Source organism: Mauremys mutica, chromosome 24, assembly GCF_020497125.1.
Source record: "Mauremys mutica isolate MM-2020 ecotype Southern chromosome 24, ASM2049712v1, whole genome shotgun sequence".
NCBI classification, from domain to species: domain Eukaryota; kingdom Metazoa; phylum Chordata; order Testudines; family Geoemydidae; genus Mauremys; species Mauremys mutica.
In genome coordinates this window covers 10,579,177-10,599,453 of record NC_059095.1, presented here as the reverse complement: position 1 = coordinate 10,599,453, position 20,277 = coordinate 10,579,177, and the positions used below count along the sequence as shown (strand labels likewise).

At 48.0% G+C, this 20,277-nt stretch overlaps 1 protein-coding gene across 2 annotated transcripts in view; it reads right to left on the bottom strand.

The window, feature by feature from the left end:
• Positions 1 to 9,145, bottom strand: part of AP3D1 (adaptor related protein complex 3 subunit delta 1) — a 71,687-nt gene extending 62,542 nt beyond the window's left edge. For both annotated transcript variants that reach the window (XM_044999005.1, XM_044999006.1), the window contains exon 1: positions 8,857 to 9,145. In XM_044999005.1, the coding sequence (XP_044854940.1) occupies positions 8,857 to 8,952 (96 nt within the window). In that variant the 5' untranslated portion in view covers positions 8,953 to 9,145. The remainder of the gene's footprint in view (positions 1 to 8,856) is intronic.
• Between the last annotated feature and the right edge of the window lie 11,132 nt (positions 9,146 to 20,277).

The following is a 20,277-nucleotide window of genomic DNA, read 5'->3' as shown; positions in this document are numbered from 1 at the left end:
GAGGCGACAATCAGCATAATTATCCCTAGTTTTAAGACACCACACAGCCTAAGCAAGCACATTTATTCTTAAGGTAAAAGTACTACAAAGAAAAACATTAAAAACAATAAACAAACTTAATCGGATACTAAGAAGCTTACCAGAGATCACCCCCAATTCCAACAAGGGTTCTGACAGGTGATCAGTCCTTCAAATCCCACCATGGGTTTTTTCCTGTAGTTGCAAGTTCATAACAGCTGTTAGCACGTAACAAGAACCCCATGAATAGTTCACTTTGAACTTTATACAGTTTGTGCCTTTGATTTTGTCTTCATGTAACAGAAGATGAGCAGACGAAGGTCCTCTCCTTAGGACAAAACTTTGAAAAACTAAGTATTTGCATAACTGAAGGGGGTATATTTGCATACACCTCACCCTACAGATTTCCTAGGAAACCCACCTGTTTGCTCCAGAAGTTCATTCTTGCCTGGCACAAATAGTACTTTGGAACTCATAACACTTCCCAGAGTTTACATTGGTCATGTTTCCCCCATATACAAGTTACATACAATCCCATAATACTACCTAAACTTTGCATTTATAATACAAAGGACTCAAACTATTTTAAACTTAATTCAGTAAGATCCCTCAAAGATATTGCAGGATACTGCTATACATGTCACAGCCATTTTAAACATGTCTTCTCATAAGAGCATACCACTATCAGCTTCTACTAGGATGAATTATCACTAGTGTGCTGTTAACCATATACTTCCTGTACCTTTTCCTTGTTCAAATATCTCATTAATTGTACCACTTATTTATTTAATTATCTTCAGAATATACCTCAGTGCCATCTTTCAAAATAGATACTGTCAGCTTTTAATAAGTTAGTGAACACAGAGGCTTCTTTATAACTGGTCCCATGATTCAGTCTTTTTGATGCATGCAAATAGTTTAATACCTCCTCTGCTGCTAATTATGTCACAAATGCAATATGCTGCTGAAGAACATTTCTATATACTAACTACTCTAAAGTAAGCTAAGTACATGAAAGATCTTCTCTAATCTGCAGTGAAGAGGAGCCTTAACGAGGATTGTGGACAAGTGCCAGGCCAGGAAAGATCAGAAGCAACAGAGCCTCTCTCTCAACACAGAGCAGAGACAGCTACCATCTTTAATCTCTCCTGTGGCTGCATCAACAAGCCACGGGGAATACAAAACAGCTCTCTGAAGAGCCATCACTGAAGAGCAAAACTGAGTCTACAGCCTTTCTAAAGGCTCCCTACTCCCAAACTTGGATGTGCACATTCTCCTTAAGAGCAGCCATGGATGCAATGTCTATCTCAGCAATGCCAGCAGGAAGGTTGAGAATGCAGGAGCAGCAACATAAGTAGACCTGCTTTGGGATTTCAAGTGATGGAGGTGTACACCAGGCAACATGGCACCCTGGACGCAGTAATCACCCACACTGGCCCCACCAGTATCCTGCAGATCTGTGCTAACTAACCTGTGATTTATTTAAGAAGTCAGTTTTTTATGGGGCGGTTGCAAAGCATGAATTAATGAAATGCCGTTGAACTATGTATTTACGGTATAGTTGGCATCTTATTTTGTTGAAAGTTTCTGGAAGTTCTTCTTGTCAGCTTGCAAAATTTGTCTTATGTGCGCTCCAAACTTCTTAAAATAAGCTACTAGCAAGAAGTTTTGCAGAACTCTCCTCACCTGCTTGCCTAAGAACCACCTTTATTTAATCTATCAGTAAATTGATTTTGCTATGCTGTTTTAAATACACAGGTAAGAGAGCTGCAAAATGATCCATTAGCCTGGCTGATTCAAGCTTCTTACTCCCTAATAAAGCAATCATTATTGTGTGGCCAGAGAAAGTTATAGTTACTAGCTGTGCCTCAGTCGACACAAACAAAGGTTCAACATAGAATGAAAGCAGAAATGTAGTGAAGGCTAAACTCTACATTACTCTTTATAATTATAACACACAAAAGGTCACTTGTTTCTTATTGTTGCCAGAACCCTCCCCTTTGCCAATGCCACAGAAGAGCTAAGTAGGGACACTGGCTCCAATTGTTCCTTCTAAGGTGGAGACCAGGATTCTTGCAGACTGGAAGGTCCTTATCAAACCCTCTTTTGTGTAGCATTTCCCAATTCTGGGTTAAAGTACTTGACTCCTTTGCCTTTTGCAGGGATTCAGACACTTAAATTAACAATAGCAGCAACTCTCAGCCCATTCAAGAGTAGATGGAATAATGATCTCCTTCAAAGATCTTAACACATAGGAACTGATCAAGTATCAGTGAACATAAGCATGGTACAGACATGTCAGATGAACGGCTTATTTCCTACCGGTAATATTTTTCCAGTCAGATTTCTAGCATTCCTCAGTTTCCCTCATTTTATACCCCACCCTGTGCCCATTATTATGTAATATTTATAATACAGTGGTCCCCAGAGGCCAAGCAGCCAAGGCCCCATTGTGTCAGATCCACGAACACAGTTAACGACAATCCCCATCCCAAAGAGCTTACCCTTTAGGATGCCTCTGAACTCCCTATTGAGACTGGCATTTTTCCAGCTGAAGACAATTGTATTAAACTTTGCAACCAGTCAATACAGGTCTTTATTCAGCAAGAAGGGTGGCGTTTGAGAAATGCAAATCCATTGTCTCCAAATACACATCCGGAAGGGGAGCAGGGTCACCACAACTCACCTAATTCATTCTGGCAATTAAACCCACCATTCAGTATGGAGCACTCCCATTAGACCATTGGGTTGATTCTAATTCAGGTCTTAAGTTTTTCCACCCAGAAACTGATTGCTCCCTTCCTCTTAAGATGGTTATGTAAAGGATTTTGTAACTTTGTACCCTGCCTCTTTCAGGAGCTACAACTCCTCAAACTACTCATTGTTGATTTATCACTTTACATTATGCATGGAAAGATGTGTTTTTCAATACTTTTTACATTAAGAGAAAAATTCTGTGAAGGATTCATAACTCAGTTTTGCCTACTGATGAAAATTCATGCTCAGACACGAAAGATGGCTTCTGACTAGCTCTAAAGTGCAACCAAGGCCAAAGTGATCCTATTACCATATAACCTTTTTTTCTTAAAGCTGTCAACTGAAAAAATATGACGTCCTAATCCTGTCGTTCAAGAAGTCTGTCCTATCAAAGGCAGAGCATAAGAGCAATTTTATCCACCAGTTATATGACAATCCTTCAGACATTTTTGTGCAGATTTTGCCATAAATACACAGGACCACTCCAATAAACCTAAGGTACCTGAATTATAAAGACACATCGTCAGAGTGTAAAAGTCCTCAGTAAGTATCTTTAGCATTTTGCCCAAGTTGCTTCACCTAACCAGGTTTTTATAACGGCACCACTCACCACAGTATCTATCATAGTACCAGATAATACTGCTCTCATATGGGGGTAGCAATATTTATAACATACTGAAGATGCAAAGTGATATGCAAAAGCTAAACAATTTCAGTGCCAAAATTCTCCTGCAAGCAGATTTCAGGTATGGAACCATGTACCTTTAACCACATCAGTCCCAGCTAGGAAGGCCCAGAGCAAACATCCAATACTCTTTCACATCATATGGTGCACAGATTCCTTGAAAAGTTTTGCCAGACACAGCAACCCAATTCTTCCTTTAGTCAGCTGTGCTGCAAGTCCTCCAGAAATGGACACCTATTGTGATAACTTATTCCATATGATATAAATTCACCTAACTCAAAGGATAAAATTAAGTTTTACGTCTGCCCACTGCTCTCACTGCCAGTAGGATGTGTTTCCCTGGTGAATCACAAACAAGACAGAAAAAGAATGGCATGACAGAATGAGACAGATTGTTATTTGTCTTCCCTGCTTGCATGCATGCTTTTCCCTAAAATTTGATCCAGGTACAGGGAAATGATGCAGAGATTCACATGCCACTGCATGTATTCCTCAAAAGTAAAGATGGTATGTGACAGATGGCCAACCATGGTTCGTGAGTCACATTATTTACTCCTTCTCATAACACAAGGAATAGGGGTCACCAAATGAAATTAATAGGCAGCAGGTTTAAAACAAACAAAAGGAAGTATTTCTTCACACAACGCATAGTCAACTTGTGGAACTCCTTGCCAGAGGCTGTTATGAAGGCCAAAACTATAACAGTGTTCAAAAAAGAACTAGATAAATTCATAGAGGATAGGTCCATCAATGGCTATTAGCCAGGATGGACAGGGATGGCGTCCTTTGATGATTACCTGTTCTGTTCATTCCTTCTGAAGCACCTGGCATTGGCATTATTGGTCGGACCCAGTATGGCCATTCTTACGGTGTTTGGAACTGAGCTACTGGTTTACTTAAATTGCACTTACGATAGCAAATGTCAGCTCCTGAAGAAGAGTGGGGAGCTGTCATATTTAAGAGCTGGAAAGATGGAAGCTTATAAGGTTTATTTCAACCAGAAAACACTGCACAATCTTGAAGAGAAAAAGTGTTGCTTGGTAGAACTGCTGCATGCTGATTTTAAATGTAATCCACTGTTCCCCAAAAGACAAGTTTCAACACAAAATGAAAGTTAGCCAAGGAAGAAACATGCTTCATAAAGTGTAACTGAACACACAGATAAAGGCCAGTACAATGCTTTTCATTCAACATCCATTACATCTTCTTCCCACAGATGGAATCATGGAAACAGGCCAAAGTGTACCAGATCCAGGATGTTCCACTACAAATGTAAAGTGGAGTAAACGTTTTTATATATTTAAAATTAAAAAATGATTCAAGGGTTAGGCAGCAGCTGGCTGGTAATAGACTGATATTACAGGCATGTTTTATTTTGGCAGAAACTAGATGAAAATATAATGTAAATCCCAAACAAAAAAGTTAATGCTGCAAAATGAAAACGGGGGGAATCTCACCTTCAAAAGCTTTTCATCAATAAGCAACGTTCAATCCTTGAGGGGCCATTTAGGGATCTGGGGCAAAAATTTGTCTGGGGATTGGTCCTGCTTTGAGCAGGGGGTTGGACTAGATGACCTCCTGAGGTCCCTTCCAACCCTGATATTCTATGATCCTATCTTCCTGATCATATCAATGAGGAAGTCTGCTCAGCAGCACAGCCAGTGGGAAGAAATGCTTACACACTTTTCCAATACATTTTTCAATTCCCATAATTTAACGCATTTATGTTACTACAGTTAAAATAAAGTGCATGAAGAGATAAATTAAGCCTGCTTCAAAGTACTGTATAGAAAGCCATGAAACTAAAAGAGAAAGGACTTATTAGACTCCAGTCTTGCTAAGGGGGATAGAATAAAGCATTATTTATTTATTTTTAATAAAAAGCTTTTCCACAATGGATACTGAAACCATGCTTGCTACAGCCACTTTTTTCCCCCCAAGATCATTATTGAACAACTGTTTTCAAATATGGTTGTCACTAGTACAGTCCTGCTCCCAATATGGACAGGGTTTTGTCATTAGAAATGGGATTTTCAAAGGAGATTAACTGACTTACATGCCAAACTCCCACTGAAGTTAAATAGGAGCTGGGTGCCTAACTCTTAGCCTCTTTTGAAAATCCCAGAGAAAGAAACCTCTTCATGCACACAAAGCAAGGGCCATGCATGGGGTCACCACTTCCAGGATGCTTTGTCCAACAGATGCTTATGTACACCAACAACCCAGTAAGGAGAGTTTAACTTGTCCATTCATTTTGATTAGTAAAACCATTATGACATTACAAAACCCTGCGTGAAGACAAAGGCAAGAAACATCTGTTTTTCCATTTTAATATTTGCTTTCACTGTGTGTCTACACTAGTTTTTTTCCCAGTATATCCCACTAGTTCAGCTCCAGCAGAAGCAGCAACAGTAAGAGCTCTAGCTTAGAAGAGGCTCTAAGCAGGTCTAGCCAATGCAATGCTAAAGATGCAGGCAGTCACCAGCAAACTTTGTATATAGTAATGCTTCCACCATTGCTACCCATGGTGGAGACAAATTGCAGATATTAATGGTGGAAAGTTCTAGGGAGGGAAATCCTAGTGTAGACAAGGCCTAAGAGTCACTGCCACGCATCCATGATTTATAATGCTAATTGCTATCCAACAACACACACAATAGACACCAGCATAAAGTATGTGTCAACATTTGTTGACAAGTCTGCATTAGTAAATATCGGCTGTTTTGCACAGGCTAAACCTTTTAGTTGACTTTTAGATAGCCTTGTCTCAAGGCAATCTGAGGATGTACATCCAGACTTGTCGGTGTCTCAATGACACTTCCTCAACACTATGAACAATGGAATCAGTGGAGAAGAACAGAGGAGTTTTTATTGCTATTCCTAAAGTACTATTTTGATTATTACGGATTGGTACTCAAACACTGGAAAAATATAGTGCTTACCATGACCATATGGAAAGCTCTGGTTCAGTTCCCAGTACCTCACTCAAAACTAGCACGTGTTTAAACTGCTCTGCAATGAAATGAGGCAGGGGAAAGAAGAAAGAAAAAATACCTTACATTGTTTAACAGCAACTTCTTTCAATGAGTAAGTAGCATCTTTGATGGTCTCCCTCCAGAGGGATTGTATATTGGTGGAGAATCTTTAGAGAAATAACAGTACCAGTAGGAAATATGCATTTAAATTGATCAATGATCTGTACATATGGTTGCTGAAACTTGATCAGTTCTTATCCTACTGCATGTGTGAAGATCCAGAGAGGAAGTTATTCTATCTAGTTTTAAATGGTGAAGAGTTACACTATTCATTCTTTGACTCTCTAGATCCCTACAAACGGACTTACTTGTCGAGTACTTATTCTAGAACTGGAAATAATATACAGTATTCAGTTCTCCTTGACAAAGATGATGGGAGTCACAAAGTAAGGCCTAGGGCCTGCATGAAGATCATAAAGGCATTGATATTTGCAGAGATCTACTGCCAAATAATATGGTGCTCAGTATCTCAGTAGGCCTAGCTGTCCTCTAGGAAATTTCTAATTGAAATCTCCACAGAATTATTCATCAAATGTTTATTGAATCCAGTTTTGAGTAGAATAATAATAGCTCAAAGCATGAACTACACAAGCATGGATAAAAGGTTAATATACATATCACCATCTCCACAATAAACAATCACATAAACACTTGTAAATAATTTATTATATGATCTAACAAAAGCTGGCTCTTTCATTAAATACTAGAAGCTGCTGGGTGTTATTTTTTGTGTGCAGAGCACTGAGTCCTTGATAGCAACTACATCTTCCTATACCACCAAAGCAATACCAAACAACACTTAAACTACATTATGAAATTGAAAGATTCAGTAGTTTTTCGTGGTATGTGGCTCTAGTAAATACTACCTTGTACTGTGGAGCATCAGTGTGAAATATCCAAATCTAAAGCTATCTGAAACTTAATGTCTATTGGAAACAATATTGCATTTCATCCTGAGATCAGCAGTGATACAGAACATAAATCACAAATGAATTTTACAATCTATTTGTTCCAGCAACAAAACCTACATTTGTTTCTTAATCCCTTCCACAGTCAATACTATTTTGCTGTTTACTGTATTTTGAAGTTGTGATATGCTATCTACTAGCTTGTCCCAGTACTATCATACTGAACTCCACACCAAGTTACTAATTTTCTGCCAAAAAGATAATTATGGAAGTTGTACACATAAAAGTTTCCAACACCGAGTTGCTTGTGCCAAGCCTACAAAGACTTCCTGATTAACGTATACCACATGACAACAATTGATAAAAGAATTCTCATTTCTCAGATAAACCAGTTCTTGATGAGTAATTATTTACTTTCCATCAGTTTCCTGATCTAACTCAAATAATATAGAAAAATACATCAGGTGGTGGCATCCCAGTGCTTTCTACCTTAAATAAGCCTATGAATTAGGGCATCTATAGAAATGTGTTTTAGGCAGAAGCTAAATGAAATTATTTTAACTAAAAAGCTTAATTATGCTTGAACTCAATTTACTTATACTCCAATCTCACCCTAGAAAATAGTCACTTATCTCTTGAAGGCAGCAGACAGGAATTTCTTTACGTTACAAATCACATGATGTAAATACCAAAGCAATCTCCCCTAACACTATAACCAAATACTGAACCCAAGAACAAAGATCTCCCACCCACCAGATCCTTCACCTCCCTTTTAATTCTCTCTCCCCACCGCTTCTAGCAGCTTCCTTGAATTGGCTCTCCTTTTTGGGCGACCCCCACAAACCTCTTCTTCCTCATTTTCATTTCTACTTGCCCTTTCCCCCTTGATAACATCCCCTTTTCAGCAGAGAAGTCACACGTTTTATTTTGATGGTGTGTGTGAGACAGACTCAGACTCACAGAGGGGCAGCAGATGTGAATCACCCCCCTCCAGAACCACGCACAGGAGACTAGTCCAGCATTTCCCACTAGATTTTTATTCGCTGGTGGGCAGCCCTGGTTTGAATGGGAGAGAGTCATCACCCTCCCCCAACCCCTACTGAGGGGCGGCAGAGATAGGAGGAGGAAGGCAGCTGCCACCCGCCCCCAAAACCCTACAGGGGGGGAGTCCCAGAGTGAAGGAAGAGGGGCTGCCCCCCCTCCACCCAGGAGCCTAGATGGGGAAGGCCTGGGGTTAGCTCTTCTGAGGAAGCAACCTCAGGCCCTCCTCGGCTCGCTGGGGGGTGGGGGGCTGTGGTTCAGACCCCCCCCCCACAGGATCCCGCAGCGGGAATTTAGCCCCCGGCCCACTCCCCTCCTCATGACTCACCAGGGCCTACGCTGCCCTCCTCAGCCGCCCCGGGACCCCCCCGGCCCCAGCCCGCCCTCCTCCTCCCGCGGGGCCCCGGCCCACCTCGTCCTCCTTGTGGTTGCGGATGCCCCGCACCAGGTCCTGCAGGTTCTTGTCGAACATGCGGTCGATGCTGCCCTTCACCATCTTCAGCGCCATCGCGGCGGCGGGGCCGGGCCGGCGGGGCCTGCGCTCGAGCTGAGGGGCCGGGCCGGGGCGCTGCCGTGCGTGTCCGGGCGAGGCGGGCCGGGCCGCTCACATCCCGCTCGGGGCCGGGCGGCGCGCGCGCCCCGGGGACGCAGGAGGCAGCGGCTGGAATCTCTTCGCTCCGGGCTCCGCTCAGCCGAGCGCCTGACAAAATGGCGGCCGGTCAGCTGAGGGCTCGGCCCCTCCCCCTCCGGGCCGCCACACGCCACGCCCCGCCCTCACAGCCGCTAGCCCCACCCACGCCCCTCCGCCCCGCCCCGCCCCCTAGCCCGGGCCTACACCCCGCCCCCTCACCCATATCTCCGCCCACACCCCTTCTGGCCCCGCCCACTCCCGCGAAGGCCGCGTCACTGCTCCCTCTGGCTCCGCCCCTGTGTGCCAGAGCCGCGCCTGCTTCTCCTCTCCGCTTCTGGGCGCTAGCCCCGCCCCCTGACCCTGACCCCGCCCCCCAGCGGTGATTCCCCGCGGCTGCCTCCACGTCTCCCGGCCGAAGCTGCCGGCAGCCTTTGGGGCGGGGCTGGGGAACAGCTCCCCCGTCCCAAGCCCCCCAGCAGGGCCCCTGCCCGCCTGGGGCGTGGAGAGGGCTCAGCCAGTTGACCCCACCCCCCGAGAGCTCACCTGCGCCGACCTAAGCACCTGCTTCACGTAGGCACTTGCTGACTAGGGGTGCCCTTAAGCACGTGCTCAGGGGCTTTGCTGAATGGGGACCCGTAATGCACAATGATACAGGGCTGCTCCCCTTTCCCCACAGCCCCACCATCCGGCTGCAAAAAAAGCTGAGCCCATTTACTCCCAGTGCTGTGACCTACGCACACGTCCCAGCGTTATAGCGGGACCACTGTGCATGTGGCAAGAGGGCCATGCCTGTTGGTTGTACTGTCAAGTGCCTGGTACATTAAATTAAAGGAGATATTCTGTCTCCTAGAACTGGAAGGGACCTTGAAAAGTCATCAAGTCCAGCCCACTGCCTTCACTACCAAGTATTGATTTTGCTCCAGACTCCTAAATGCCCCCCTCAAAGATTGAGTTCATAACCCTGGGTTTAAACAGGCCAATGCTCAAAGAGCTGAGCTATCCCTCTGTCCAAGGGATAAGGGCTGTATGAATAATGAATACTATTGTAAAAGCAACAAAGAATCCTGTGGCACCTTATAGACTAACAGACGTTTTGCAGCATGAGCTTTCATGGGTGAATACCCACTTCTTCAGATGCACTTCTTGCATCTGAAGAAGTGGGTATTCACCCACGAAAGCTCATGCTGCAAAACGTCTGTTAGTCTATAAGGTGCCACAGGATTCTTTGTTGCTTTTACAGATCCAGACTAACACGGCTACCCCTCTGATACTTGAATACTATTGTGTGAGTGTGTCATTCATAATAGCAGCATGATAACAAATGATATTGTAATCTGTTATAATAAAGACAAATGATGTGACAAAAGAGAAATAATAATTCATGACAACATTGACAACATAATAAATATAATCCAAATCCACTCCTGTAGATGAAGAATCCAGGTGGGGCCAAAATGCTAGTCTCCGAGAGTGTAAAAGGCACAGATGTACATGCCACTAGTGGATACAGAAGCAGCAGCAGCTTCAAAGCCACAGTAGAGCATTGTGGTGGTGTTCTTATTTTGTTATTATCCAGCTAGGGATCAGGACCCCATTGTGCTACACACTATGCAAATGTAATACTGTCATCAGCAGATAGGATTGAACCTGGGTCCTTGGTGCATGACCTAAAACCCAACTGGTTGTCAGCTAAGGCTGTGGTCACCCTGCTGCTAGATGGGCCAGAACACTCCCCCCCTGTAGGTGTGTGAGTTACACAGACACACACCACTAAGTAAAAAATGGCACGTCATAGGTAAACCCCACCAAAAATGTACACATAAAGTGGCCCCTGGAGCCACTTAGATTTTCAAGTGACAAGTGGCTTTTGGCAGCGCAATGTTTGGGTGCCTAAATTGGGTCACTTGCATGGAGAATGGTTTTCAGAAAATGCTGGGACTTCACTTTCTGAAAAATCAGGCCTCTTTAAGATGTCTCCATCGGGCACCTGTGATGGGGTATATGAACCCCTCACTGGCTGAGAAGGGGTTAATTGGAGCCCGAGAGGGCATATCAGACTCAGGGAGGAGTTAAAAGGAAGATGTTTAGAGTCCTTGGAGGAGGGAGCTTCAGGAGAGTTGGGAGTTCCCGTTCTCTAGGAAGAGCCTGACAAGAACCTGGCAGATGCAGAACTGTGGGAAAGCTACAGGAGTGGCATAAACTCCTCTGGAGGCCCTTGACAAAGGGGCAGGAGTCCAGGGAGGCATCCCTGTGCTTTGGTGCTCTAGAGAAATGTGAGTAGGTAAAAGGGATTAAAGGCTCAAGCCTGAGATGGGTAAAAGTTGCTTATTTTGTCTGATTGGGGGTTTTGTAGTGGGACTTAAGAGAGAAGCTTTGGGAGCTGCTATTTCAGGAATTAAGACTGGGGAGGGATAGCTCAGTGGTTTGAGCATTGGCTTACTAAACCCAGGATTATGAGCTCTAATCCTTGAGGGGGCCACTTAGGACTCTGGGACAAAAATCAGTACTTGGTCCTACTAGTGAAGGCAGGGGGCTGGACTCAATGACCTTTCAAGGTCCCTTCCAGTTCTAGGAGATAGGTATATCTCCTTTTTAAAAAAAAAAAAAAAAGAGGCAGCCAGGTGGGATAGAAGGGAGATTGATTCTCCAGAAGGAGGAAAACCTGACTTGGCTGGAGGGTACCAAGCCATGATGACTATACTAGGGCTATTGATCAGAGGTGAAAGTGGGCCAGTATGGCATGCCAGCAAGAGCCAGTATGCCATGGCAGGGATTTAAAGGCTCTCAGGGCTCATGGGAGCTCCAGGCCTTTTGAATGCCCAGCTGCTGGAGCTGCAGTGGGGATTTAAAGGGCCAGGAGCTCTGCAGCCCCTGAGCCCCGGGGACTCCCAGCCACCTCTGCAGCTGGGAGCCCCAGGGTGATTTAAAAGCCCTGGGGCTCCCAGCAACAGGTGGTGCCCCAGGGCCTTTAAATCTTGAGAGGCCCCGCCTCCCCTCAGGACTCCAGCAGTACCGGTAAATCCTGTAAGTTACTTTCACCACTGCTATTGATGTAGGGTTGCCAACTCTCTACTGGCACAAAACCGAACACCCTTGCCCCATCCCCTGCCCTGCCCTCCTCTGAGGCCCTGCCCCTTCTCAGAGGCCCCGTCCTTGTTCACTCCATCTCCCCTCCCTCTGTCGTCACTCTCCCCACTCTCACTCACTCATTTTCACTGGGCTGGGGTGCGGGAGGGGGTGAGGATTCTGGCTGGTGGTGCGGGCTCTGGGGAGGGGACAGAAATAAGGAGTTCAGAGTGCAGGAGGGTGCTCCAGTCTGGGATCGAGGGGTTCAGAGGGCTGGAGGGGGATTAGGACTGGGGCACGGGGTTGGGGCATGGGGGTGCTCAGGGGTGCAGGCTCCAGGCGGCACTTACCTCAAGCATCTCCCAGAAGCAGCAGCATGTCCCCCCTCCGGCTCCTACGCGGAAGTGCGGCCAGGTGACTCTGTGTGCTGCTCCATCTGCAGGCGCCACCCCCACAGCTCCCATTGGCCCACAGCCAATGGGAGCTGTGGGGGTGGTGCTTGGGGTGGGGGCAGTGTGTGGAGCCCCCTGGCTACCCCTACATGTAGGAGCCAGAGTGGGGACATGCCTCTGCTTCCAGGGAGCCACGTGGCACAGAGGCTAGCACGGAGCCTGCCAGCCCTGCTGCACTGCGCTGCCCATTGGACAGTCTACAGCCAGGTCAGCAGTGCTGAGTGGAGCCACCAGGATCCCTTTTCAATGGGATATTCCAGTCGAAAACCGGACACCTGGTGACCCTACACTGATGTCCTGAGGTGCAGAGCAGTGTTGCTAAAATGCCAGGCAGGTCACACGAAGAGGGAGCACTCCAGAATGATGAGTCTATGACAGCACTTAACTCTGAGCAGGGGCGGCTCTATGTATTTTGCCTCCCCAAGCCCGGCAGTCAGGCGGCTTTTGGCGGCGTGCCTGGGGGAGGTCCACCGGTCCCGCGCCTTCAGTGTATCTGCCGCCAAATTACCACCAAAGCTGTGGGATCGGCAGACCTCCCGCAGGCATGCCGCCGAAGGCCAGGGCCGCCCAGAGGATTCAGGGGACCTGGGGCAAAGCAGGGGAGCTGCGGTGCTTGTACTCACCTGGCGGCGGTCCGGGTCTTTGGCGGAATTTCGGCAGCGGGGGGCCTTTCAGTTGCTCCACGTCTTCGGCAGCACTGAAGGGCCCCCTGCCGCCGAAATGCCGCCGAAGACGCGGAGCGACTGAAGGGCCCCCCACCGCCGAAGACGCAGAGTGACTGAAGAGCCCCCCCCACTGCTGAAATGCCGCCAAAGACCCGGTCCACCGCCGGGCCAGGGCTCACGGGGCATTTCAGTGGCAGGGGGCCCTTCAGTTGCTTTGCATCTTTGGCCCGTTGCCAACTCTGTCCACATATCTATTCAGGAGACGCCATCGTAGGACCTCATCACATCAGCCATGCCACCAGGGGCTCGTTCACCGGCACATCTACCAATGTGATATATGCCATCATGTGCCAGCAATGCCCCTCTGCCATGCACATTGGCCGAACCGGACAGTCTCTACGTAAAAGAATAAATGGACATAAATCAGACGTCAAGAATTATAACATTCAAAAACCAGTCGAAGAACACATCAACCTCCCTGGTCACTCGATTACAGACCTAAAAGTCGCAATTATTCACCAAAAAAACTTCAAAAACAGACTCCAATGAGAGACTGCTGAATTGGAATTAATTTGTAAAATGGACACCATTAAATTAGGCTTGAATAAAGACTGGGAGTGGATGGGTCATTACACAAAGTAAAACTGTTTCCCCATGTTTATTCCCGCCCCCCTCCCCCCACTGTTCCTCAGAACTTCTTGTCAACTGCTGCAAATGGAACATTTTCATTACCACTGCCAACAGGGTTTTTTTTCTCTCTTGCTGGTAATAGCTCACCTTAACTGATCACTCTCGTTACAGTGTGTATGGTAACACCCATTGTTTCATGTTCTCTGTGTATATATATATATATATCTTCCTACGGTATTTTCCACTGCATGCATCCGATGAAGTGGGTTTTAGCCCACGAAAGCTTATGCTCAAATAAATTTATTAGTCTCTAAGGTGCCACAAGTACTCTTGTTCTTTTTGCAGTCATTTTTTAGCTTCCCTGGCACTCTTAACACTCTCCCCGACACACACACACACAGTCGCAGAGACGAGATTCACACAGTTGATTCTATGTTATAAATAACTTCATCCCCACCCCTGCCGACAGGAGTCTCTGACGGAGCTTTAGGAGAGAAATGGAGCCAGTGTTTGAAAATGGGACCTTGGAAAGTTTTGCTGTAATAAAGCCGAACCCAGCGCATGCCTCTGTGTGCAACGTGCAGATGACAGCAATGCACCTCCGAGGAGCTCTCTGCAGGTGAGAGGCTTCAAGGCCACTCTGTGGAATTTGTAAGCGTAAAATATGGTTTAAAAATTTATAACATTCAACATCCTGGGGCCAAGCCATGGCGGAGGAGTACATGCAGCAGGCAGCATGTTTTGACTCGAGATAGCCTTTGTGGCTTTACCCTGAAGAAAGGGCAGGCGGGGTTAGGGGGCAGATTTTCAAGTGCTTGTGGCCTGCAAACAGGGCCAGATTTTCAAAGAAACCTCAGCTGTCATTTAGCCTCCAAAACAAGCAGCCAGATGTATAAACTACTCAGCATGTCGGGTTCTGGGTGGTTTAGAAAAGCCGGCCCTCAGTGCTGAAAGCAGGGGAGCGGGCGTCTGAATAGCCTGCACCCTGTTCCCAACCCTTGGAGGGAGGCAGGTCTAGTGGTTTGAGTATGCGAGTGGGCGCCAGGATTCCTGGGGTCTGCTCCCAGCTCTGCAGCTGACTCGTTGGGTGACCCTGGAAGTGTCATTTTGCCTCTCTGGGCCTCAGGTGATGTTGCAAAAGCACAGAAGATGCTCAGGGGCTGTGCAGTGTCCCGATGAGAGCAGCCACCCCCTCAGTTAGGAGGAAGCTTCTCCAGGCCTTAGCAGGACTAGCCCTGTTATGGTGAGGTACCTAACTCCCATTCATTTCAATAGGCGTTAAGTGCCTAAATACCTGTGAGGATCTGGGCCACTGTCTCCAGCATTGAGGGATCTCCTACATGGTCCAGCTCTAGTGGTCAGGTTTTCAAGGCACCTCGGTGCCCATAATCAGAGCTCAGTGTGCTGGGCCTCCTTGGAGGTCTGGTCCCAGCTGCGGCTTTCAGGGTCCGGGTACCAATGATTTGCTGAAGGGATCTCAGCAGCAGCCCAGGGATTTCTCTTGGTGCCTCTCCACCAAGCCCAGTGGCTTTGGTTCACAGGGAGCAGGTGTGTGAGCTTAGAGTCTCTAATGGCTGTGTCCCTCTAGGCAGGTCTGTAGCCTCAGAGCCCAGCCCTGCACCATCTGACACCAGTTCGGTGAACAGGAAGGAACGTGGGTGCAGAAGGCGCCTGCAGCTCAGGGAAGAGGCACTAAACTAAGCATGTAATTAGCTGTTTCCTTCCACACAACAAGCGGGGAGAGACTGGAATCAGTCCACTGCCTAGGAGGGCCGGCTTCCCATCAAAGAGCCGGATGACACCCCATAACCGAGATATGGCCGTGTAACCGGGCTGTCTAGGCAGCACTTCCCTACTGTGGGTCCCCAAAAGTCAGGTGCTTCCCCCAGTGCGGAGGTGCATCCACATGCTGGAGTCGGAGTCTGACCCCCTCCAGGTCATTAGAGCCCAAAACGAAAAGGAAAACAGTGAACTAAAAAATCAGCTTCATTCGCGGCTTCATTGACCAGACTCCCACCCTTGCGCTCCGGGCTTGTCTCTGGGCAGCTAGACCCTTCTTGTCCATCTTCCTGGGCCGGGTCGGTTCATCCACCAAATGGAAGCTGTCTTAGCTGGGTCCTAGGCTTCCCTCCCTAAGGAAGTAGCAGCGCTCTGGTCTCCTTCCATCCTGGTCCACCCTGAATGGGGCTGTTTCTCCTCCTTTTCACCTCCTCTCCATGCCTGTCATTGGCTACAGGTGTAGCAGGGTGGGGTGAAATGGGTCCACAGGCTCTCCTTAACCCTCTCTTTGCCAGCGGGGAGCCTGTCTGCCTCGTTAAGCCCCGTCGTTGGCTGCATGGGGCCCATCTGCCCCATCACAGGCCAGCTATGAGGAGTGCTAGTTGACAGGTGTCCTTCAGCACCTGGACTGAGACTGGGACCTCGTTACACACCATCCACTGGAAGATAATACAGTGCTCAAAGCGGTGCCGGTGACCTACAGGTGGAAGGCTCATTACTGAGCCATGGGCATGCAGTCCCACCGGGGGAAAAGACTCCTCCTTCAACACGCAATATAGTGTCTGTGCTAACTCTTGTCCTGCAACCTCACAGAGCTGTGCCAAGGCACTTCTGTGCTGAGCCAACCCGCCCCTGCTATCCCAGTCCTGTCCCCCTGCCCTGCCTCTGCCAACGCCCCTCAGTCCTGACCCACAGGTCCCCATGGCACCCCTCATGCCTTCAGGCCTCCTGGATTCTCTTTTTTATTATGATTATTTTCCACCATCCTTTCGCACCGAACACTTCCCGAGGGGACTGAAAGTGTCTCACTCAGCCAGGCTGGATGAAGGGGCAGGACTGTAATCCAAACTAAAGCCCTTGATGTGAATTTAGGGGCAGTTTGCATCCTGGCCTGCACTATGCAGCTCCTGGCTGCTGTGGATAGCTCCTCCACTGACAGCCCTCATCATCCTCCCCCATGTTAGGTGTGTGATGGTGTCTTTGACTGCCCTCTGGCGGAGCGTACTACGAAAAGCAAAGCAACATTTCCATTTGCCTTCTTGCAGTAGGCTGTGAAACGCAGCTGAGCCAGCAGCTTCAACTTTGCTTTGCAGTCCTGAGCGAAGGGAATTACGCTGAATGCACTTTAGCTTTCCAGTGTCCAGTGCGGCCCCAGCAATAACTTTTAACACAAGTTGCATTTGCATTGCAGATCCTTTTCCTGGAGCTGAATCACACAGCAGCAAGAGAGGCAGCATGTAATAACCAGCTGGGTAATGTGATTTCAAGCTAACATCCATGCCAAAGGCTCAAACAGTTAAGAGTATGCGGTCACCTGCAGGGGTCAGCAGGATTTTTTTTCTCCAATACACAATTGGCCAGACACACCTGGGATGGCGGGCAGTGCTTCCTATCAGGGATTGGCCACAGCTAGAGATGGGACATGGCATGGGGATCCATGGGCCTGGAAAATTAGTCTGCTGGTTTCTGGGCACCAGCTTGGGTGACTAGATAGTAAGTGTGAAAAATTGGGATGGGGGTGGGGGGTAATTGGCACCTATATAAGAAAAAGCCCCAAATATCAGGACTGTCCCTATAAAATCGGGACAGCTGGTCACCCTAGCACCAGCTATGTCCATGCTGCTGCCCAACAGCTCTGGTGAAGTGGGGTTCAAGCAGCACTGGATGTCCAGGCCCAGGCACAAGATTTATGCCCTAGGGAAAAGACCTGGAGGAAGGGCAGCTGGAACAATTTCTATAGTGGGGGTGCTGAGAGCCATTGAACCCAACTGTAAACCCTGCATATGATGAAAACCAAGCCGGGGTACAGCAGCACCCCTATTTCCAGCACCTCTGCCCGGAGGCTGTCTATGCACCTAGTGCATCCTTGGCTTGCCACTGCAAAGAGACCCTGCTGTGCACTCCTGATAGCTCACCTTGCTCCTCGGTCCTAGCGCTGGCAACAACGACAACATGCTTAGACAAGGCGGGTCCGGCGCGCCGAATGGCCATGGCCACACTACCTGGCTTTGTGTCAGGTGCCTGAAAGCTCCACCGGGGAATGACTGATTTCAATCCGCCATGTCAATTGCGGACGACCGCATGGCTGCTTCCAGGCTACGGCTGGGCAACGTCTCCTCCTGACTTCGAGTCCTATCGTCAGGGCTCAGTGCGCGGGGGCTTTGTCTCTGAGACCAAAAAGTGCCAGCCAGCGGTGACTGATGGTGACTGACTTTAGTCCTCTCAAGGCCAGTTCTCAATGACACATCCCTCTTACTGATCAAATCAAACCCTTTTATACCCAGTAGCTGCATCTGGCAATGTGTCTGAAATGCCTCCAGACACCTGATGTCTTGTTTAAGCAACGCCCAAGTTTCAAATCCGTATAAGAGGATGAAGAATGGCCCCAGCTCTGCTCCTGGTACCTGGCCCCGCTTCTAGTCTTCTGCTCTGTGTCTGACCCCTCATCCTGCCTCTGTTCTCCTAACCCTTTTTTGACTAACTCACTGCGCTCTGACCCGCTGCGGCCCATTGACCTGGACTCTGGCCTGATCCTACAGCGTGCCACTAGTACGGAGTGCTGTTTCTGGCCTTGAACCTAGACTGAACTCAGACCATATCCACCCCAACCCAGGCTCCACATCAACATGGACCCCCATAGCTGGGAGCCTGACACAGGGAAGGGGATACATGGGATAGTCCAGAGAATCCTCTTTCTAGGTGCCAAGCTGGTGTGCCATCTCAGGGTCTAACCAGATTTGGGGTCAGGAAGGAATTTTCCCCCCAAGCCAGAGCAGCAAGGACCTTGGGGAGGTTTTCACCTTCCTCTGCAGCATGGGGTGTGGCTCACCGGCTGGGATCATCTGGGTACATCACCTAATTCATTCCCTGCCATTGCAGGGGCATGAGGCATTGGTGGCCCCTGGTCTGTGCCTGTGGCACACAGGTTAGTCCCACTCAAGTTATCAGGCTCATCGTGGGCCCTGTGCTATGCAGGAAGTCGGATTTGATGAGCTGCTGGTCCCTTCTGGCCTTAAACTGTGAACTGATGGACGAACACGGGGCCTGCTTCGCTGTCACTCGGCCACTTGTGTCATCCTTCACACCCAGGCCAGGAAGGGATAAAACGCCACCCGGCAGATCTCGCTGTGCATCAGTGTGAATGACACGTGCAGGTTCACAGCGACCAGGCCTGCAAACTCCAGATGCATATATTGACAAAGACACTAAGATCTAACATCTTGGTGGCAGATATTAAGCTGCCACATTACTATGGAAAGAAATTGCCTTGAGGAAGCAGCAACCATCACCCACAAAGCAGCACCTCTGACTCGAAGGACAATGGGAATTGTTTCAATAGAGAAAATCATAGAATCTCAGGGTTGGAAGGGACCTCAGGAGGTCATATAGTCCCACCCCCTGCTCAAAGCAGGACCAGTCCCCAGACAGATTTTTGCCCCAGATCCCTAAGTGGCCCCCCTCAAGGACTGAACTCACAACCATGGGTTTAGCAGGCCAATGCTCAAACAAAACATCCCAACATCTCTTCCAAAAGATTTTCGAGTTGAGCAATTTGCCGAATCGGCCCATTTCCCACAGAGAAGTTCTGGTTCCAACATCTTGGCATTTTCTGAAGGGGAAAAGTTTAATTGAAAAATCCCTGACCAGCTCCTCTCCCAACCTCCTCTGGTGTCAGCATCTGATACAGTGAATGCTCCTTCTGGAAGAAGAGAGAGGGAACAACAAAAGCCCCTTCAGATCTTTTCATTTATTTATACTGTGTTCATGTTATGTAATGGAAACGACAGCCTGTAGCCTACAAATGCAAAAGCCTAGACCGTGGTGCTGATGGATAGAAGAGGCAGTGAGGTCCAGTGGGTAGAGGCACAAGAATTGGGAATTAGGAGACCTCAGTTTCTCTCCGGTTCTTTTGGCCTGCCGTGTTTCTTTTGATTGTAAGTTCTTCAGGGCAGGGCCTGTCCCTTACTGAGGTCAGACTACATGATCGTAATGGCCCTAATAATCTACCAATGTTTGTACAGCACCGAGCAGACTGGTGACCCAGGCTGGGCCGGGCCCTCGATGTGTTACTGTAATACAAACAATAATAGCAGCTAGAGCACCAGCCTGCTGGGGAAGAGACTGGACGTAATTCTGTCACTGACTTAGCGGGTGAGTTGGGGCAAACCCCTCCACTGCTCCATGCCTCAGTTTTCCCCCGCTGTGAAATGGACCCAATGATACAACTCTCCACACTGAAGGGGTGTGAGGCTGAATTAATGAGCAGTTGTGCAGGGCTCTGAGATTCTTGGAGGACTGATGCTAGATAAGTACACACTAGGCAGTGTGGCCTAGTAGATAGAGGACTGGGCCTCAGGCGACCCGGGATCTACTCCCAACTCAGCCATGGC